The 22,962-nt window shown below is 39.6% G+C and overlaps 1 protein-coding gene across 1 annotated transcript in view; it reads left to right on the forward strand.

The window, feature by feature from the left end:
* The window catches only part of CPED1 (cadherin-like and PC-esterase domain containing 1), a 145,115-nt gene that overhangs the window by 34,927 nt on the left and 87,226 nt on the right, over positions 1-22,962 (forward strand). Inside the window, exons 3-6 of the mRNA XM_010004304.1 lie at positions 329-435; positions 2,819-2,894; positions 13,481-13,637; positions 15,040-15,208. Of these exons, the coding sequence (XP_010002606.1) occupies positions 329-435; positions 2,819-2,894; positions 13,481-13,637; positions 15,040-15,208 (509 nt within the window). The remainder of the gene's footprint in view (positions 1-328; positions 436-2,818; positions 2,895-13,480; positions 13,638-15,039; positions 15,209-22,962) is intronic.

Genomic DNA, 22,962 nt, shown 5'->3' on the forward strand with positions numbered 1-22,962 from the left:
AAAAAAAAAAAAGAAAGAACAAATTAAAGCAGCACCATGTTATTGACCTTTTCATTTCTGAATGCTAAGTGAAAGAGAAACCAGAGGACTGGACATCAGTAGGCAGGTATAAAAGGAGATGTCAACTGTGAAATAACAAAATATAATTTCCAAGCTTGGTCTGTGGTAGTGAATATGTCTTTTTCCCTTCTGCCACCTGTAGGTGGTCAGATACTTAATGCTCCAACAGTTTGCTATCCTCAGGATTTGTCTTTAAGTATTTTTTGTTTCAAATAAGAATTGTATTATATTTTATTTCTCAATAGATTCTTTTTTTCTCTCCTGATAGGTGGTATAACTCCTTGGGATCTGTTGATCTGCTTATCTTCCAGAAAAAATAATGGTCCTGGCTGCATCCAAATAGGTGACTTGCATCACCTCGAGTTATTCCAGAAGGTATTATATTGTTGTGTTATTCCCAGTGGGAATGAGAGGACAGAACAAGCCCAAACTTTCAGCACTCACTCATAAAAAGAAAAGTGTCTAACGTTTATTTTATACTGCATTGCATGGTTTAAAAGCAATAAAAAAGTTTTTTTAAGGTTTCCTATCTACTGAGAAATACTTGTCAGATACCAACATTTCATTCTTTATAACACATCCAGTGATCAAAAACAACTTCTCGTTTGGACGTAGTGTGTTATTTTGGATGTGTTTCAGTGTAAACACTGAAAATTGTTATAACTGAGTGAAGTTTTCCATTTCTCTTCTGTAGCTTGAACTTTTGCATTCATGGCCACCCTCAACCAGCATGTCAAGCAGCAAAAGCATCTACAAAAGTCAAGGGAAATTTAAGCAATTTGCCCCATTGGAAAAGATAATTTAGAAATGGGGAGAAACAACTTGCCAAGGAGTGTGATATTTCAGAATAATAGCATAGGCAGAGGATAAATCTGGAGTAATTTAGGCTTCACATGTTATATCACTGTGGTGTTTCATCTAATGTACTTGCTCCTTTGTAAACATAGTTTAGGCACCTCTCCAAACAGTGACAGTGCTCCTAAAATTGTTAATGTGTGAGCTAGACTGGTGTCCAGCCCTCCAGGGCCCTCATGGGAGTTCCTTGCTCTGATACTGCAACCTGCTTACTCACAGTCCCAGATGTCAGTGGTGCCAGTATTTCTTGTTATTTTCAGGATTGTGGTTTTTTGATTGGTTTGGTTTGGCTTTTTTTGTTTGTTTGTTTTTTTCACTTGAGTGTGTTTTGGGCATAGTTTATGTTACATATATATGTGCAAAGGTCTAAATAAACACCTGACTTGTTGGTGAAAATATGTGAATGACAAACTAAGGGCTTTCTTTGAAAAAATGTGTGCAAACCACAGATAAAGTTTGGCTTGTGTTTCAAGTACAATGGCGCAGATAATAGTGACAAGACCCAAATGTATAGACTCTGACCTGAGGGAGTAGGAAAAATAGAGTTGCTTTTAAAAGGTATTTAATTGAGGTTTGAAATTCATGACAATGCAGAAAACTACTGTGTGTCCATACAAATCAGAGCTGGGAGCATGTACAGTGGTGGGATTCCCTGGGACAGGATGCCTTTTCTAAGTGAAGTTTTTATAACAGCTCCAGTTTACAAAAATAGACATGCTTTGGATTCAGATCTTGGATCATAAAACATCTCGGGTTTCTGCAAGATGCTTTTTTGCTTTTTCTACACATATTATTATACCTGAGCCTCTAATACTGGGCAATATAGAATCGTGAAATGGTTTCAGTTGGAACAGACCTTAAAGATCATCTAGTTCAAACTCCCCTGCAAGGGCAGGGACACCTTCCACTATATCAGGTTGCTCAGGGCCCCATCCAAGCTGGCCCTGAACCCTCACAGGTATGGGGCTTCCACAGCTCCCCTGGGCAACCTGTTCCAGTGTCTCACCACCCTCATACTAAAGAATTTCTTCCTAATGTCTAACCTAAATCTCCCCTTTTCCAGTTTTTGATCCATCACCTCTTGTTCCCTCACTACAAGCCTTTGTAAATAGTCTCTCCCCAGCTTTCCTATGGGCGCCCTTCAGATACTGCAAGGCTGCTATGATCATCCTTGTGGCCCTTCTCTGGACTTTCCCCAAGGGCTCCACCTCCTTCTTATTTTGGGGGCTCCAGAATCAGACACAGTACTCCAGGTGGAGTCTCATGAGAGCCTAGTAAAGGGGGAATATAATAATTCTTACAGCACTCTACAGTGTCCAGAAGTTTCATGCCTGAGTAACCAAGACAAGATGATCAAAGGAATTGTCCAAGTTCCCTCAGGAAGTCTGCAGCACTGCAAGGACTTAAACCAGATGGCCCACATCTCCAGATAACTTTAAATATTGGACTAACATTACTCGTTCCTGGCATGCCCATAGCACAGTGCAGTACCCTTCTTTGTTGTAGAGCCTGGTTTAGCTATGTTTGCTTACCACTCTTCCCAAGTACAGCAGTTCAAGAAGCATTGGCTATTTCTATGCAGGGAGAGACAGTGATTGATAACTGGCAGAGCAGACAAGCTGCAGAAACTGAAAAGGGGGCAGGGAAGAGGTGAAAACTCAGCAGCCAGGAGGAGAGCTAAAAGTTTTAAATTTTGTTTTTTGATGGCCATGGAGGAAGAGCCCAAAATTTAACTTCATTATCCCACATTGAAGGAATGTCAAAGTTGTAAATCCCTTTTGACACTGACAGGAGTTTTGTACATGAGGTGTCTCTGATAACTTTAACACAAACTCATTAATGGCTGGATCAAAAATAGCACTTATCAGAATGAAACCATTAAAGCTCCTGTTTTTGCACACAGGTAAATGTACTTCCAGAAATCCAGCAATTCCTTTGCAGAAAAGAGGGATTATGCCAGATAACAAGAGCCTTTCCAGGTAACCTAATTTTTTCAAATCTGCATATGTGATGATGATCTTTTAAGTGTTGTCACTGGAAGTCTCTGAAAAGAGAATGTCAGGCTTCCCCTTTTTTTTTTTTTTAATTCATGAATTCATGCACGGGAGGGAGAGGTGAGGAGGGGGGAATAGGCCAGGGAGAAACAAGATTGATAATCCATTTCAGACACAACTCAAATGCAGGTTACAGTTATGCAGGATCTTTTTAGGTAAAGTTCTTGCATTGTTTAGCCATTACACACTGCAGAAATAATTTGGCTATAAGTGTCTTATTTTTGGGCTGTTTTATGTTAATGCAGTGTATTGGTGTTTACACTTCAAAGCCCTGTGTTCGGTGTAATATGTTTGTTCAGCTTTACAAAAATGTTGTGGCATGGAGAAGGAGTAGGAGTCAGAGTTTGGTTCCTATCCAGACATAGTTTACTGATAAAAAGCCTTTGTGTATTACGATCATCAACCAGAAAAGTTTAAAGGTTATGGGCGAGTTGCCAGAAAATTCTACTTTACTATAGCTGAAATTCAGCTTTGAATAGAAACTGGAAAAAACTGTTATGGACCGTATTAGGTCTACTGAAACTATAGAGGGACACATTATGATCTCAGTTACACTACTGAATATCCCGCACCAGTGCTATTTTGGATTTATGACCTATCTTCACTAGATAAGCTTTGCTTATGAGAAAATTTGTCCTTTAATTTTTTCACAACCCTCTAACAGCCAACCCAGAGTTTATTCCATTAATATTTACCCTTGTTTGCAGACAAATATACAAGATTGATCAAGCAGATTTCCTTTTTCTCCTCTCCTCTTCTCTCCCTCACTTTATCCTAAATTATATGTTTAAAATGGGCGTGTTGAATGACCCTCTGCAGTTACTACTACCCAATTATTTCTCACCAGTAACTGCAAATGGAGCCTAAACAAGTAGCTTAGATTAAATACCTGACATTTGAATGCCAAACTAAAGTTGAGGTTAGGTGTTTCCTAACTTAAGCATACTCTATTTTGCCTTTTAATTTTTGTACTGTTTCATTTAAAGATTAATCAATATTTAAAACCTATGTGAAGTGTTTCCCTTAAAGAACTTTATGTTGAGATTCAGTTTAAATTGGACATCTCCATTTTCCAAGTGCCATACATTGTGAAAACTGATCATAAGTATGCAGGATAACGAGTATCTATCCAGGTCCCATGAGAGTCCTTTATAATAAAGTCATATTACACAGATAAATGATATATGCTGTTTTGGTTAGTTCCCTTACACTGGAAAGTGAATTAGAAAGTATTTTGTTACAACATCAGTATCAGAAAAATACTGGCCAGATTTCTAATAATGTCAAGGTCTTCAGGAATAGGTAGGTCCTACTCATGCTGTAACAGATTGCCTTTAAAAAACACTGATTTGCCCTGGTACTTGAAGAGAAAACAATTGCAATGTTTTTATTATTTTGCTACTGCAAAACCACAAGCACAAGAGATACTCACCACACACAGAGCTTTCCCCTTAAAATATGCACATTTTTACTGGTGTCCATAAACTGTGATACAAGCCCCTGTGTGTATATAGTCTCTTAAGATGTCCGGTGTTTTCTCTTCCCCTGGGAATGACTATTTACAAATTATATTATTAGTTCTTTCCTGACAAAGAGAAAAGCCTTTCTGACTGATGCTGAAATCCCATGGAAAACAAGGTAGTATGAGTGCTTGGCAGCAGGGGTCTGAGTCCTACCCACCCGGTAAGGCAGGATTATTCTTGCAGTCAGCTGAAGGACTGTCAGATAGAAAAAGGTCCTCTGCTCAGTTACCAGTAAAAAAGATTTTGAACCTAAATTAGCTGCAGTGTTTTAAAGTAAAAATAAATCCATCTTCTAAATCTAAGTGTCTCCACATCAGCATGTGGCCTAGGGACTGAGGTAGCTGTTTCAACACAAGGGTCTCATACCACTTGAGACACTCTGGGGAATCCAGGACACCCAGCAGGCTGCGTAGATTTGGCATGGAACTTTGGCATGGTCCTTCTGGTCCAGCAGCTGGAGCTCAGAGGGACATCCTATGGTGTCCTGGATGTCAATAGATGTCTATGTATGGACACCTGAATTTAATACTTGGTGTACAGGCTCTCAAAATTAACATAAGTACAGTTTAGAGTGAGAAAGCCCAAACATATATTTAAGTCCAGAATAATTTAGGATAACCCAAGTTGCTCTACACTTAGTCTATAGATTACACTGATATCCATTGACAGGAATTGCATCTTAGACTCTGACACACAGAGAGTCTTTTTTGTATAGAGCAGACCTCCCATTCAGTGTTACTGGATCATCCTCCCCTTTCATTCATCTGATAAAACCATCTTTTTCCACTTCTTTCTTTTGCTTGCATCCCTGTCAGAGCTTTCTTCCCAACAACAGTGAAGTTGCCAATAACTAGGATTTGCAGGATCCTCAGTTTTAAAATTGTTTGTATAAAGAATGGTTTTCATCAGTATTTCCTCCACAGATGAGTTTGTCTCCTTTAAAATCAGTCATGTACTTTCACTCATGTGTTTGAGTCAACAGATCTCTGCGATTCCTGTTGAAGAGGATCAGTTGGTTTGTTATTACTGCATTTGTCATTTAGTCAGCCCCCAAGGAGCTGAGCAATTTCCTGTAAAAGTGAAAACACAAAGTTGCTGCTCTAAGAATTATGTGATCTAATTAAAGACACACTAAGCAGTAGGAAGAAATATCAGACAGCAAGGCTGAGAGGATGGGATTAGTGGGTTTACTTTGGGTATGGCAGTATAGAACTTAATAAGCAGTGGGTACAAGGGTAAAGGTTATTAAATAAAACCCCTGCAACTCCTAAGCTGCTAGGTTTTGTATGTAAGAGAGCATGCCCCTTCTTATATCCCTATTGTATCAATATGGGAAATAACATGAGTTGTAGAAAGTATCAGACCCATGCTTCTTTCTTTGCTTTTCTTTTTTTTTTTTTTTTAAATGGAAAATCTTGTTACTCTGAAAATTCAGATTGGTTCTATCTGTATGGGGGTGTGTGTGTGACTATACACATAGCAGTAATGACTGTTTTTTAGGAGACAGAAGACAAACTGGGAAGAGGAAAAAAAAGCAACTTAGGAAAGACAGACTGGAGAAGAATTTAGAGGAGTAAAAAGACCAAAAAAAAAAAGTGATGTGTGTGGATAAATTGGATTGAGTAAGAGAAGGAAAGAGATTAAAGCAGTTGCTGGAGGATAGGCACATGTGGGAGTGGGTTTGTGTTGAGGCATAAAAACGGTAATGAGTGATAAAATTCAATATGGAAGACATTGGTAAGTGCTTGCTTCTCAGTCTGAGAAGACTGGTTTCACTCCTGCTTTTGCAGGGCATTTATCCCAGTTTTTAATCAACTACGTGATGTCTGCTTGCAGGGGCTCAGGCCATGAGGAGATTCTGCCATGGCTACGGAATGACTAGGGAAGGCTCCTAGCATTTATTACTTAGGTCAGAAAAAGCTGCAGCTGTTGCAGGGATCTGTGAATGAAATCTTCCTGCAAACAACCCAAACCTAGAAGCTCTCTGACTCTGGAGAATGACTGGCAAAGAGATTTTGAGTCCTCATATTCAGTATCCCACCACTGGTGGGCTGAGAACTGGGCTTTGCTGCCTCCTGGGACTACTCTTTGCTGTGAGGTGGAGAGAACTCACCACACTCATGTGGACACTCACCACTCAATGTGGACACTGGTCCACAATGTAAGAAGAATTGCCCAGCTCAGTTTAGGGCACAGGAGAGGCAACCTGATGTGGACACAACAAATACTCTCTTTGGCAGGTTTTGCCTGATAAATTAGTGGGGATATTTATAGTGTTGCCTCCCTGATTTTCCTGTTCAAAATCCAGACTAATCTGTCTTTCCACATAAACATTTGTCCTACTTCATCACTTCCAAGGCCCAGCCTGTGCCATGGATAGCCGTTTCCTAAACCCATCCACATCACCAATTTTTTCAAAGTAATAGTTTTGCTATAAGCCTTACTTCTGTGTTTCTACCAGCCTTGCAAGCTCATTTGGTCACTTGCAGGGCTGGCCAACAGCATTAATCACACAGAAGGTCTTGGGATAGGCACAACCCTGATGAAACTGAGTGGGAAGGTGAGCCAAGATAGTCCAGCTGTGTGACTGTGCTCTCACTACGTGATATGTTTACTATCTGGTGCTAACCCCAAGCCTAGCAAATCTTCCCTGCCTCTCTCCAGTGTCCCTGGGTTACCTTGAAGACAGCAGGAAGGGTGATGAGGGAAGGAGAGGAAGCAAGGCCCAATGGAGCCACCTAAGTACGAGAGAAATTATAAAATAACTGTTGCAATAATTCAACATCTCTATGACAGGAACTTGCTTCTTTGTAGGGGGATGCACTGTTTTCCAAGCATCTGCCAAAACTGAGAAGCAAAAAACATAGTAAATGATTAATCTAAACTGAAGCCGATGTTTTTAAAAGGGGAAAAAGAACAACATTTCAATATTTCAAATATTTCAAATGCTGCCCTCATTTTGTGTTTGTAACTCTGAAACTTCCCAGGTTCTTTTATGAATGAATTTCAGAGCATTCTAACCCAGAGTTTATATTCCTTTCCCTTTACTATCAACTTTTATTCTATAGTAAACGTATGTTAGATAGTCAGCTTAAATTCCTAGAAATTACTAATAATGTGAAGTTTCTCCATTCTAAATATTCAGGTTGGGTTTCTTTGAGGTTAATTGTGTTGCAGAGGGAGAGATCACTGCAGTATTTTTATATGATTTTTTTTTAAGGAAAGATAGATCAACAGTTGGCAGTGGATGGGATATTGAGCCTGCAGTAATGTGATCATCACAAATGAAGCTTATAACACACGTCAAAACCATCCTAGGAGTGTTAGTATCAAGCAATAAATCATATTGCTGTCAAAAAAATTGAAATTTTGCCAGGACTTCACTGTGGGCCAGGTTGCACCTAGTATTCCAAGCTTCCTTCAGATTCTCAGCATCTGCTTTGAGTTCCAGAACCAACCTTTTCTAAATGCATAGGTTATAAAACTAAGTGTTAAAGATTCTCCCCCTTTAGAAACCTCAAGACATAATATGTCAGCCAAAGGAGACTACTAATCTTTCTTTCAGTCTTTTCATCTGGTAGGTCAAATGGATAACAGGAGGCAATTAAATGAAATAGGTCTGCTTTCTGTGACAAGCCTGCAATGACCTCAAGACACGTAGCAGGAGCAGTTCAACTGAAATAATCCATCCTCCAAAATCAACACTGAAAAATTAAAAAATACACTTGTAATGCTCATTACTTTCATGGTTATGCAGCTCAGAACAGGTTGCTATACATGACTGAGCAAAAAGGTACTGATAGTAGGATTTAATTTGATCAAAATCCCATAGTCCTGAAGGTGCTTGGAAGTCTACCTAAGACTCTATGAAAGCTTTTTAGGCATCTCCTGATGTGAAGCATTCTTTGCAGCTGTTTAACACACCTTTCCAACCTACATAGACTTGGAAAATTTCCCAGCTGTAAATACAAGAAGAGGACCAGGTTGTAGCAATGCAGGTTTCCCAGTCTGTAGGAGAAATTGTCAGACTAGTCTGGCAGGTGGATGACCCCAGCGTAGGCTCCCATATGAAGTTCTTCTAACACACTGAGATGCCCTGTCACAGAGCAAACCTGAAAGGCTGACAGAGAGGACCTGCTCTCAATCTTTTTTGAATATTGTGCAGTGGAAACTGCTACAAAATTATGTGAGGTAACTATCATTCTCCTTTTTTTCCTGAGTGACAGAATTAAGACTCCCGCTAGGGACAGACTACCATATGAAACCCCAGGAAAAAGTTCAGAAGGCTTCTGTGCAGGTGGAAAGTCTCCTGTATACTTTCAGGATGAATGTACTTTCATGTTCTACAGTGAAGAAAAGTAATTGGACGAAGACTCTGCGAGTACAAATGTGCTGAGCTTACAATGTCCTTTATGAAAGAAATTAACAATGTCCTGGGCTCAGAACAGAGCACAGCTCTTTAGTTATGTTTCATCCCATCTCTAACCTTGTACTTCATTAAACAACCAAGATCTCCCAAGGTGACTTGATTGCTCTTGAAATGTTTCTAACAGATCTGACAGTTGATGTGCACTCTAGAAACAAAGTTACCTGTTTCTCACAGACAATAGTGTTAATCGTTCCTTTCTCTGTGTTTGAAGTGTGTAAATACAGCCTATTTGACCTTGAACAAAGTAAAAAAATTAACAAACAAAACCACATTGTAACCCTCTAACATCAAAGGATAATATAAAAGGAAAGATAAAGAAGAGGGCAGAATCTTAATGATCTTCTGTTTCCTTTCCTTTAAATTGACTGTCACTCACTTAGCTCATCCCGAAGGGTCTTGTGCTGAATTCCTTACCTTTGTGGATTACCAGATGTTCATGTTAACCCAAGCGTCCCACTTACCACCTATCCACATGGCTACAGCCAAGTAAACACTGACCTGGCTCTGCTCCAGGAAGTCTTAATTTGTCCAAATGTACTTCTAGCTGTCGGTAAACCTTTTGCTCGGCCACACATTGTAACTCTTAAATCACCGATTCTTTATTGCATATGGGTTGAATCTCATGTTACACTTCAAAACGCTGAGCCAAAGACAAGTAAATAACTTGGGAGCCGGAGATGAGGGGAGTAGGAGGAAGAAGTCATAGCTGTGTAAAATACTTGAAAGGCCTCATTAGATGTCAGTGTAGCTGCTGCATTAGATATCAGTTGTCACTGCCAACTGATCTGTTTGACTCCGTGGTACTTTCAGAGATTACAGTTGACAGAACAATATCTACCACCAGTTCATGTGACAAAGAGGTGCTTAATTTATTTGATCTGGAGGTGTTGACTTGCTTTGGTGGATCTTATACTTCCCTTTCGCATGTGCCCCCCAGCTGTTCCTGTGTCTCAGATCTATGTTTTACCCAGTGCTGTGGTTAGAGGGCTAATGTGTGAATTCAGCTGAATTACCCATCAAAATGGTGTTGTGGAGAACACCCTAGTTAGAGGTAAAGTGGTGTTGTTTGTCAGTGTTTTCAATGGTAATATTTCAGAGATGTCAGCATAAGAAACTTTCTCAAAGCCAGAATTTTGAGGAAGTGAAACTTTTTTTAAAAGTGAAAGCAGGTATCTGGCCTTAGGTATCTAAAAGGTATCTGGTCCTTTGGTCTACACTGGAACATCAGAAATGGCTGCAGCAAGAAGTACTCATGGCAAAGCCAGAAGCTGCTCCTCAGGAGAATCAGTGGTTGTGTTGGCTTTCAATTACTGCACAGCCCCTTCAAATGGAAAAGGTTTCTTTCCAGTTTAATTTTTTTTTTTTTCTTTTGATCTTCAGAGTCTGCTACAAAATTACTGATATTAAGATTTTTGGAGGAGGGGATGAAATCTGGGTGTGATGCTAGGATGCTGGGACTCTTTCTAACTTGGTTTCCCAAGCTGCTGACATATATCAACTGCTGAGCCAGCCTCACCTCTTCTGTTATAAGATGTTGATATTATTTAGGTACTTCAAAAGGACTGGTTAATTAACAACAGCTTGTAGAGTCATTTCAAGATAGAAAAACATGGCAATTACAGCAAAGAGTAAAGGCACTGCAGGATAATTCTCATTGATGATAATGTTGATTAACAAATTTGCAGATCTAATAAACACTGTTACTGCTTTTGAGTGCAAAAGCAGGTGAAGAGTTGCCATGAGAACCGATACAGCTGAGTGTGCTGTAGTTCAGCACTACTGAAGTCTCTTTATTATTATGATAATTGTATTCATTGATTACTAAGGGTAGATTTACCAAAGTGAGGGACTGTCACTCTCTCATTAACTCTGTCTGATCGTGTACATGCTGTGTGTCATTTGAAAGGAGCAAGCACCTTGTGACAGTCTCACTCTCCCCTCCTTCTTCCAGCCACCTTGTGATGGGCTCTATCCCAGCTGGATGCGAACACAAAACCAGCAGAGGTGCTTAAGGCACCACGCAAACAAAACTGTATAACATGAAAAATAATTTTCAAGCATTGCCCCTTTCTCAGCTCTTGATGCTAATCAACAACATCCTGAAGTTTTTTAACCTTCTCTTCTTTAACAGATGGCATGTTTCAATATTTTCTTTTTTATGTTGAGGCATTTTGAAATTACTTAGGAAAATTCTAAGGATCTTCTAACTAGTAGTTTGAGAATTTCAGGATACATTTGTTTTTCATCTGTCTTTACCAATTTTTATTTTTTTAAAATTTGTTTTTATTATTTCCAGCTCCAGTGTATGGTCCACTGGGTAGAGACAAATTAATTAATGTCAAAGTAATCTTTTCTATTTCACTCAAACAGCTAAAACTCTCATTTAAGAGGGGTAAATATAGGTACAATTCTCATTTTTTCAAGCTCTGCCTTGTGAGCTAATACCACATTGGCTACTTGCTGCCTTAGGAGCACAATTAAACCATATTTTAAAAAGGTAGAGACTCTACTTTCTCCTGAGTAATGAACTCATGGTCAACAGATTAGTATCTTGCTCTTCGCAGATCTAGGCTGTCAGATTTGAACTCCAGAGCCTGATGATGCTAGGCTGTTTCTGGTGGACATGCTACAGTAGCAAGACACAGGGGAACAGGGCTTGGCTCTGTAACTCTGTAGGTAGTTGCAACAGCTATGTTGTGACTTTTTACCAATGTGACAATAAATCAGAAAAAAAGATCTCTGAAGTAATCTGTGCACTGTGGAGGGCCTTTTTGTGTTTTAATAATTCTGGTTTTGCCTGAACACCAAATCTGTATGATCAAGCTTTGCACTCTGGGACTTATTTGCAGCTGCAAGTAAGTAGCTTTGTTTTCTTGCATAGTCAGTGAAAAAAACTTTTTCAGAGAGGTATTCAGAACCAGTATTTCTCTTAGTGCTTCAAGGACTGCTCTCTCTCTCTTTCTCTCCATTGCCTAAAGACAATGGCTACAAATACTATTTTGCTAGTATAGGCACTTCAGTTAGGTAACTAAAACAATGCATAGGAGTACTTGCTGTGGGCGCATTGCAACTTGCCGTGGTGAAGTGCCATTGTCTCTTTACAGGGCGAGAATTGCTGCAGTGAAATGCTGTTGTGTCTTTACATGGCAGATAGGAGAAAAACAGTGCTCGATTTAGTGGATCTGCTCCCTGTGCATATTCAGAAGTCCATTAGATAAATGTCTTAATAGAATTTTACTGGCTTATGCCTGTTGCCACTGCACAGCCAATTAGGTGGACAGTGGCCTGTTTTTTTCTCTGCACTATCAACAGATAGGTAGTGACTTAGAAAGTCCAAATCAGTTGCAATGCATAACACAACACGAAGATGCCAGTGAAAGCATAATCTGAACATGAGGTGCTATACTAACAATTGCCTGTTTTTGATTAGTAAAGCCTTTAATCCTGCTAAATGATGCATGTAAGGCAAAGAACCAGATTAAGTTAGATCCCAGTCGAGCCTGGAAATTTGAACAGACCTGATCTGACGAACGACTGATAAACATGGACCATCACAATGTCATTTTAACAGGATCTGTATGAAAGTGAACAGTCTTTTTTTCTTGAATGGCTGCTCACAGCTTGTTGCCAGAAATACAACTTCAATTTTATTTTTCATTTGATGCACTAAAGTTGAGAGTGCATGCTTTAAGAGAAAAGCTATACCAATAAATTCTTAACATTAGTACAATGCAGTATGTAATTAAAAATAAAAGTAATAAGTTTGGGACTAATGTGAACAGCTTGACTTCTCCCTGACTATTACTTAAGAACTTGTAATATGAGGTGTGTTAGAGTTAATGAAAATCACCCTAGATGAAATAATGACATAGCATAAAGGCTCTGTGACTTTTTATCAGCACAGTAAAAGCACAAAATACATACCACCCATTGACTGATCTCACATTGCAGTATTTTGATTGCTATTAATAGTCACGTCCCTCAGTAATCTTGAGGACTCTTGTACATCAGTCCTGTTCCCTCTGCTTTTGATGGCAGAAGTAAGCCTCCTACAGATTTCAGTAACTACAAAATGTATCATTACAGTGAAACTAGAAACAAGGTTATGTGCTTATTTACTGAGCTGTCTGTGTGACTACAGGGGCAAAGTCTCTCAGTCCTTAGTCAAACAAATTTATTGTCCCTATTAATTGTAATTAGGGCTATGTGCGAAATTAACTTTTGGTATTCTGTATTTAGAAATCATGTTTTTCTATTTAAAAGAAGGGAGTAGGGGATGCTTTTTGTATGCAGCACTCATGCACTCACCCGTAAAATGGGAGTTGCAGCTAAGCCTCTGAGCTTGCAGCTGAAGGGGTTACTAGGTGGGTGTAAAACTCTCTGCTAGCAGATCCAAAAAGGATTATAGTCTCAGTGTTTGTTATTTTGCATTTTCAGCTGATGCTGGTAGCTTCTCTCTACTGATTGTATTTTACACATTTTATTGTTAGCAGCAGGAGTCGACCACTGCTTTCAATGCTCTGCTGACTTTTCTCCTCATCCCTTTGGTACTTTTTCAGACCTGCAGCTCCCAGTTGTCACCCCTGAGTGCTCCAGCCAGCCTGGGCTGTCAAGGGCCAACAATACAAGCAACATGTCCCAGGACAGTGAAAGCACTTACAAGACACATACTGACCATCTGCAGCACTGGTGGAAGCAGAGGACGAGCTCACAGCTGTAAGCTAATCATTCCCCACACCCAGAAACCATGAGGGCTTCGTCATGCAGTTAGTTGGGAGTCAGGGACACAGAATGTAGCAACAGAGGAGACCACAGCAGATGGAGCACTTGGATGTATTGCACCTCTTATACTTGCATAATGTTTGTTTCTGTGCTAGCCAAGCTCACACATGTTTTGTGTGTGAAAGCTAAGCCTCTATGTTGAGGGCATTGAAGAGTCTAGACAGCTAAATACAGAAGCAGAGACACCCACGAATGTTTAGGTCTCCTGGTGGCTATTTCCTGCTCCCATCCTTGCCTTGCCCTACCACACACACACATATGTAGTCCTTTACCTACCTTAGGTGAAGAACCAAGAAATACTTAAGAACTGGCTGTCCAAGTGCTGTTTCTGATGCTACAGTATCTCACAGATTTTATGCTCTGAGGATCTACCGTTTCTCTCCTCTGCAGAGGAGAGAAAAAGGCCTCCTTAAGATAGGTATTACTAGACTCTTTTAAGAGATAGCAAAATTGAGGTCTAGAAAGGCCACCTATTGCCAAAGATTACACAGAAATGAGAGGAGACCCCTGTGTCATTTACCAGTAATCAGTCTTAGAGAACCACAATTTGTAGTCACCTTCTGGTTTCATTTGCTATGAGGCAGATTGATACGCAGACATTTTAACAGGCATAATAATAATGACATTTGTGAATGTGCCCAAGTATAGCTCAGATTCCCCCAAGGAATAAGATTATAAATAACAATTTTCCCCCCAGTTTTGTTTTGTTTTTTTGGGGGGGGTTTGGTTTGGTTGTTTGTTATTTTGTTTGTTTGTTTTTTGTTTTGTTGGTTGTTTTTTTTTCCCTGTTTCCCTGATTTTTTGGGTGGACTGTGGGAACTGTAGGCCAGTATCTAGAGAGTTATGTCACTTCCTAGACAAAGTTACCTCTTATAATTCTTCTGTGTTTAGCTGATTTATTATGGATTATTCCTAGGTGTCATGGTCTTTCATAATATTTGGAATTATAATTCATAGCTTTTATTAGGGAGAGCATGCAGTACCACATCTTTGTGTCCCTTCATTACATTGAAGAGAGTGCTTGTTTCCTGTATTCACTACAAATCAGTGTTCAATCTGGGTACCTTCACTGCACACTACTGTTAGTTAAGCTGCTTGGATTTCTTTAATGTTTTTACCTCACTCTGAATGTCTGGGGTTTGCAACAGTAACGAAATGCCCACAATGCATTTACCCATATGTACTCAAACATAACTCCCTCCTATATTGAAAGCAATAAAAAGACTTGATGTAAACCATCAAAGCTTTGTTCCAGCCTGCTTGGTTTCATCTACAGTGTTGCTCAACTCAGGCAAAAACAGGCTAATTTCCTACTTCCATTTTTATTGCTTTCCAGGAATGAAGTATCAGCTTCACCAGACCACAAGAATATCCTTAAAGCTCAAGACCTTTCTGTCATCATCAAAGCATATGTACTTGTGACATCCTTAACACCTCTGCGGGCATTCATTTATTCAACCGCCACTGTCTGGCATCCACCCAAGAAGAAGCACTTTTCCATAAAGGTAAAACATTTCATTCCCTAGTTTTTCCATCTTTCAGGCAAAGTACATAAACAGAAAAACAAATGATACCTTTCTTCACTTTTAGCCCTTCTTTATTTGCAGTCCACAACTAACAGTTAATCTCTGCCTGAAGTGCAGCTTTTTCAAAAGAAGCAGGGTTTGCTTCATGAAGCAGGGAAGACTTGCCCTGTGCAAAGGGGGTTATGAAGGGCCCTGGGATTTCCTTGCCTCAGAGCCCATTTTTATTGGTGACATTTGACAGCAGTTGCAAGGTTGGAGCTTTCTCTAAAGCAAAGCAGTGGGGGTGCTGTCATGCAGTAATGTCTTTTACTGTTTTAACAACATTCGACAATGTTGTTAAAACAGAAAGTAAATATTTAAGATAGTTTGTTTTGATTTCTTTTTTAGGTGCAGTAAAACAGAATGGAGGAGGGTCAGGGCACTTCTAAATAGGGGGAAGGAAGTGTACCATGGAGAGGGTGGGCCTCCCACTGTCTCCCTTTAAGAAGAATGTTTCACGTGTGCCTTGACTGGATTAACTCTGGACATCTCCAAGTGCCTGGAGAGGCTCCTCTCCTTGTCTAGTTTTCTGAGAAGTCCTGTAGATTTCCAAACATGCCTTCCAATTCCTTTGTATTTTTCAGCAAGGAACTGTGCTTGCAACATGGCTCTTTGTGAAGGAGCTACAGTTCTGCAGTTGTTCCTTTCCTTTTGAAGGAATAAGGTCACAAAGTAGCAGTGATTTCTTGAGGTCACATAGATCAGCTTCTGCAGCAGCCATCTGAGGATGAGTGCACTTTACTCACATAACCCTTTTGGGGCTGAGTGCTGTGGTGTCACTGTCAGGACTCTTGATGATGACAGCCATTTGGTATGTTCTACAGTTTTAGCTCTCTCAAAGTTAAGTGGCTAGTCTAATCTCATTATCTAATTCTAGTTATTGGAGAAACAGACACTTCTAGAGAACAAATCATCCCACCCATTTTAGACACTAATTTTGCAGTGAGATGAGTTTCCTGCTAAAAGTGTCTGCTTCCTTCTGTGGGCTATGACATTCTTAGAGAAAATGCCAAATTCGAGATTGCTAAAATTAGGAGAGATGAACCTACTTCTGTTTCTTTGTCAGCTCGGAAAGTGTGGAAGCCCACAGAGACTTACTAGTTTGCCACTTATTTTTCTCTGTTTACATTTAGAGAGACTAATGGTCACTCGCTTTCAAATCTTGGGGTTCGGTTTTGTTTTATGTTCATTAAAATAGCACAATGTCCAGCAGCATCACTATTGCAGCTGAAGTAGGGACTGCTTTTAAGGCTAGTAGTCACTAGTAATTGTGATATGGCTCAATTCTGCTGAATGGGGTTCCAGCCACCATTTACAGAGCACTTTGGCAGCTGAAGAAGCAATAAAAATGATAGATAAAAGCAGCAGCACATCTACAGTAGTTTCAATATGGTTACTGCTGCTAGGGTGTTATATCTTTCAGAGCTGTAGGCAGACGTCAAAATGGCAAGAAATAAACAAAAAATAGGCACCACAAAAATCACATTTGCAGTGTTGTGTAGATTAAAAAGCAAATTAACAAAATTATGGAAACTGTGGTGTGTAAGACTATCTCTCAGCATAAACACTGTGCCCTATAAAGAAGCTAGGAGGAGTCATGGAGTCTCCAGGAGAAGTGAGACACCGGGAATTCATGGATTGGCCAGAAAGCACTACTGGAACAATCCTTAAGAGGCCTCTGTGCTTTGTGCAGGAGAATCAGGCAGCAGATTATGAGTCAGAGGCCAATACTTGGGAGTTTTGAATTCAACAATTGATATCCTGTGGGATGAGATTACAAGTTTCTCATACACTTACTTCCTGGAGGCAGTGGGATGCAGAACGCCATCAGAGTGATGCCCTCTCCCATAGTAGCCAGTGGAGCTACATGTTTGTGTCAGCCAAGGAACTTAGACCAGCAAACTCCTAAACTTTCAGTTTTTGCCAGTTTTATTGCACAGGAATGAAAATTGCTTGTTAGGTTGTGAAACTCCAACTTGTTGATAGGCAATAATACCAGGAAGTGTCTTTAAGATCTTTTCTTCCACTGATTGACAGAATAAGCCACCAGTGTCACCAGAGACTGAACATGCCTATAGTGGAGACTTGGGTCTGGAAAAATTAGATAGTGTTTGTAAAATTTGTAGAACAGCTGATTTGCAAGTTTGTGAGCAGATGAGAATAATTTTCATCTGCTGTATTGCCATCATAGATGTGCTGCTTTCAACAATGCTGCACAATAATTCAGAGACCACCTCAGTGTATATAGGCCTCTGGTCAGCAAATTCTCTCCTACCAACATAATTAAACTATTATCAATAAGAAATTCACTCACAATTGTGGTTAACTTGGCTACAACTTTACTGTCACAAACTCAGTATGTTAAATTTAAAATTTTATCCCCTGTGTAACAAGAATGTGGTATATATGGAGAGATTTTTTTAAAGACTGCAGATGGGGTACCAGGTGATATAAAATTATTAAGAGAAACTGTGTAAAGAAGAAAACAGAAGTTTAATGAATTAGATAATACTGCATTCCCCACTGCTTCTTTGTTAGTAAATTATTGTAAATTATTTTTACAACTCATATTTACTTATCCTAATCATACTGGCAAGGCTTCAGAATGACTCCTTGAATAAGCATTGGCCAAATGGCAGTTCAGGAAGAGTTCAAGTGTGTTTTGCTCACCAGCTGCCAGGTTTTTTGTGTATTATGCATATTTTAGTATCTCAGTTCAGAAAGCAAAAGAAGGTAAATCTGAACTGGCACGAGGGCTTTGTAGGTAGTCAAGGGGTGGCAAAAGTATGACTGCATTTGGGCCCTGGTTGGGAATATGTAGGAGGTGCAGGGGAGAGAATGGCTTTCTGCCACACAAATGTTTTGATATGTGACTTGCGTAATAGCTTTGTTTCTTTGAGGAAATTTGGAAACCTCTTATTTAGACCATCTGTGCATTGAAAAACTATTAATAAAATAGAAGCTTTCTATTTTGCATATGGTAGCAATTAAGGGATGGGTCTCTTTCAATGCATGAAATAATTCCATTTGTGTTAATCAACATTATGCATATGTATTGAACAGAAGGCTGACACCTGAATAATTTTCTATTTTATAGAAGCTGGTGTGTGAAACAAGTAATTTAAGATTAATGATCTCAAGGTTTAACATTCTTCAAAGTGCTTCCTTTGTCCTGCCATCAACCTTTCCTTGCCCAGTTCTTAACAAAGGGATGCACTTTTGTTGTCTGTAGTGGTGCCATGTCCTGTGTCACTCAGGAAGGCTCTTCTCTGGTCTTGGCAGCTTCCCATGGCCCCCACTCTGCCTCACCATCCCTTCCCTCATCCAAAATAGTCAGGTGCCTCCTGGGTTTTAATTACTTGACTGGTGTTCTTGCATAGCCCTCAATATCCTCAGCCAAAACTACGCTTTTAAATTATTTTCCAGTTACACAGAGAAGTAAACAGAATTTATTGAAGTAGTTTGCTGTTAAGATTGCTGTGGTATAAGTCACTGTAACTATTGCTGAAATGGTCTCTGTGTGTTAAGCATTTAGAAACTTGATTAAATATTTTTTTATCCTTCACTTACATATAAAAAAACCTGGACCCTCATCTATCCAGGAAATTTATCTTTAGTATGACGTGGAAGGCTGGCTGAGAGCCGAGCACTGTGACAATTAGATTGCAGTATTGCCCTCAAGTGGCCAGTTTTGATACTACTTTAAGTATTAACCACAGATATTTAATGTGACATAGCAGGCAAACATACAGGCTGATAATCAGAAAAATCCTTAAAAACAGGATTTGTTTTATTTTTTTAATTTTTGAATTCCATATTCTTGCTCTGTCAACAGGAGCAAATGCAAAAGAAAATTACCATCAAATCTTAATCAATTTTATTGCAGGGTTATTTGGGAATAAAATTAAATTTGTTCATTAGGTTCTGTAAGAATTTAGCATAACAATTTCCCTGTTCTTGCAAGCAGCCTGTGTAGAGAATCAAAAGTTGTAATGTTTTCTGTCCTCATAGTATCTGGAGCCCTGTCAGTTCTCTTTCCACTGGTGTAAGAATGAATGTCTGTCTGTACTGGGGGAGATTGAAGACATGCTTAGTTTGATATTCTGTTCCTGGAAACAACCAGGCAAGAAATCATCATCAAACTGTGTAACAGGACAAGCATTAAGTAGTATCTGTTGCAAGGCAGACTATACCTATTTTTGGTAAACTGCAAGGTTAGAAACACAAAAATGGAAGTGGAATATAGGTAATAATAAGCTTCAGTGGAATTTTATGCCATGCAATTCTCTACTAGAATGTTTAACCTTTAGTGCTTTTGGTCTTCTCAATGTCTTGTGGCAATGAAACTTCACAGATTAATTATGTGTTGCTTGAGAAGAATATATGTTTGCTTTAAAACTTCTACCCAATTATTTTGTATCCCCAGTTATTTTCTTAAGAGAATGATGAGCAATCCTTCCTTCTTTACTTTCTCCATGTCTGTGCCAATCTGTTATGCAGTGCACAAAAAAAAATATAAAATTCTTCCTGGAGCTCTTTTCTGCTTATCTCATTATGAACATCCCAGTTTAGTTTACTTTAGTTTCTCCCCCTGTACTCAGCACTGGTGAGGCCTCATCTCGGGTACTGTGTCCAGTTCTGGACCTCTCACTCCAAGAATGACACTGAGGTGCTAGAGCAGTTCAGAGGAGAGCAACAAGGCTGGTGAAAGGACTAGAGGGAAAGTCTTATAGGGATAGGCTGAGGGAGCTGGGGTTATTTAGCCTGGAGGAGACTCAGGGGGGACCTTATCAATCTCTACAACTACCTGCAGGGTGGTTGTAGTCAGGTTGGGGCTGGGCTTTTTTTCCAGGCAGCTAGCAACAAGACAATAGGGCACAGCCTCAAGCTGCTCTAGGAGAGGTTTAGGTTGGATATTAGGAAGTAATTCCTCATGAAGAGGGTGATTAGACATTGGAATGGTCTTCCAGGGAATTGGTGGAGGCACCGTCCCTGGATGTGTTCAAGGAAAGGCTGGATGTGGCACTTGGTGCCATGGTCTAGCCAATGTGGTGGTGTTGGTCATAGGCTGGACTTGATGATCTTAAAGGTCTTTTCCAGCCTTGGTGATTCTGTGATTCTGTGATTAGCTAGTAAAAGCTCTAGCCTGATTATTCTTATAACAGGTGGATATGTCATAAGGAAGACTTTACACTGTTACCCAGGCCCTTAGCCCTCCAGTTGTCTCCTGGTCCACAGATCCTCTTGCTCTGGCTGTTAAATCCAGGCAGATCTGTAAGCATGCCTCTCTGTTCCCCACTTCCCAGACATACTTCCCATTGTCCTGTTTTTCCTCATCTTTCCCTTTTTCCTTTCCAGCTTCCCTTAGTCAAGCTTACCCACTTTTACTTCTCACAGCAAGATGGGAAATGCTGTTACTAAATCATTTACTTTTCCACTAAGAGGTTGATGCTGGGTTGGGAAACCATTCTTAGTTCAGTCTCAGTCAAAGGACCCAATGTAGTGGTTGGTGAAGCTCTTCAGAAGCTTTTTGTCTGGATCTAGTCTTAAGAGCAAGGATTTTTAGAGGAAAGATTTCTCAGATTACCTTTTCTGCTCCATGTAAGTGAGTTATAAAAGTGTTAAGGGACAGGAGGTTTTTTTGTCCTGAACTATTAAATAATAGATCTTTAGAAATTGTTATGTAAAGAAAAAATATACATAAGTGGGAAATACAATGTATAAAATAGCTGCATAGTATTGTAATTTCCCCCTTCTTCAAGTGCCACATTAGAACTGCAGAGAAATGGCACATAGCAAGAATAAATATGGGGTGGAATAAACAGACCCATCTAAAGCTAACACTATAAACTTATGATAAATTACTCCACTGTTTTCACTGTGATGTATGCTGGAACCATTTTTTTTCATGATGGGTACATTTTTCTTCCATTACATGTCTTATGACTTTTTCTATACACTGTTACCAGTGGAGAGGTCAGCAAGTGCTAGCAGGCAATATAGGAAATAGCTTCATTGAAAAATACAGTTTTTCTGGCCTTCTGTGTGGAACCAGTCCATATTCTGGCAGGCATATTAGATATTTAGATGCATCCATACATATAGTCAAAGAGATTGTTGTTTGTGTGTAAGAATAGTTTTATATCTATGAACAATTACTTACACCCCAAAATATTTTGACTTTGTGAAGGAACTTCACCAAATATAGATCCAGTTATAAGAAAACAAATGTACAACAATTAACTGAGAATACTGAAACTTATCAGAAAAGACTGAATTGACTGAAGTGAAAACATCCTCAACTATTTTCAAGGGGAAGCAACTACCTTTAGTCTTCTGAGACTCTGCAGATCCAACTGATCAGAAAGAGTGCAACAGCTCCAGTGCACAGCAGAACAATCTGGAGAGGACACCCTTTGTTACTTCAAAAAGGGTAATTTCTTGAAACCAAAGCTCATGTTAGGTTCCTCAGATGTAAACCTTCCTTTCAGATATGATCCTGATAACTTTGCCATCTGGGTTTGAAGGCTGCTACTAGGAACCAGCAAGGTCATTTCAAGCTATATTTGTATAGATCCTGTAAAGGATGATGCAACAAATCCCAAAATGTAAACCTCAAAATTGCACTGACTTACTCAGTAGCCCAAATGGCCTCTTATTGTCTATCTCCTTGCCTCTTGGGTGAGTTCAGAGCTCAGCTACACCTCCAAAGAAGAGATACTGTTGCAGGAAAAAATCGATGAGTTCACATTGCTTAACAAAAACTAGGATAGAAGCGAACATTTTATAATACACAATTCGGTGTTAACCAGTAATAATAATACAATCACTGTCAATTTTTGTAACAGAACAGGTAAACCATGATACCAGACATTCAAAACAATTTTAACAAAGTCTATATAATGATTAGTTTGGGACTAACATCCTCCCAGACAGTTCTGCATATTTCAGGCACACAGGTTTTGTTGACTGTGGGTGGGTGATGTGATCACTCCCTGAATGTATTTCCTACCTGTCTTCAGCATCTAATTTAGATTCCCTGTACAGTCACTGGAGGAACAGAGCAGCTTTAGATTGTAAGTGATGTCACTGTTTTGGGGCATCTACCATGGGATGGCATAAATCATGCTCTTCAAATGTCTGTGTTCTGCAGCGAGTTACAGAAGGCACCTGGACATTTAGTTTGTATATAGACATAAGCCATGTAGTCTTGTGGGGTGGGATTCCTCTGCAGATTTTGACACCTGAGTGCATTATCTTCATGTGAGTTCTGCCTTTGAATGCCTGTTACAATAAACAGAAAGCCAATCAATGAAGTCAGGTGTTTTAAGTTTGCATTTATTGCCATTCCTAATGTTAGTTAAGGAAAATCTTTCTTATTTGTCTCATCAGGAGGCAAGACTATGCTAGGACTGAGCTAAAAGGCTATCTAAGAAAGATGGGTACAGGTTGTTTTTCTAGTCTCTCAGGGCAATCTTCAGCAGACCATTCAGTTACCTGCCCCAGGCTGCCCCAGCATCTCTCCTAAGAAATTCATTTGCAGAAGAATTGCCAGCGGAAAATCCTCTCAAGGGAATTACTGTAGTCACCATAATATCCAGCCCTCCTCGAGTCCCCATGACTGTGCATGAAGCTTGCAAATCAGAATTCCTTTGTCAATTAAATTGCATTTTTTCAGTGTGTCATGGCTCTGA

This window comes from Chaetura pelagica, unplaced genomic scaffold, assembly GCF_000747805.2.
Source record: "Chaetura pelagica isolate M959 unplaced genomic scaffold, ChaPel_1.0 scaffold68, whole genome shotgun sequence".
Lineage (NCBI taxonomy): Eukaryota > Metazoa > Chordata > Aves > Apodiformes > Apodidae > Chaetura > Chaetura pelagica.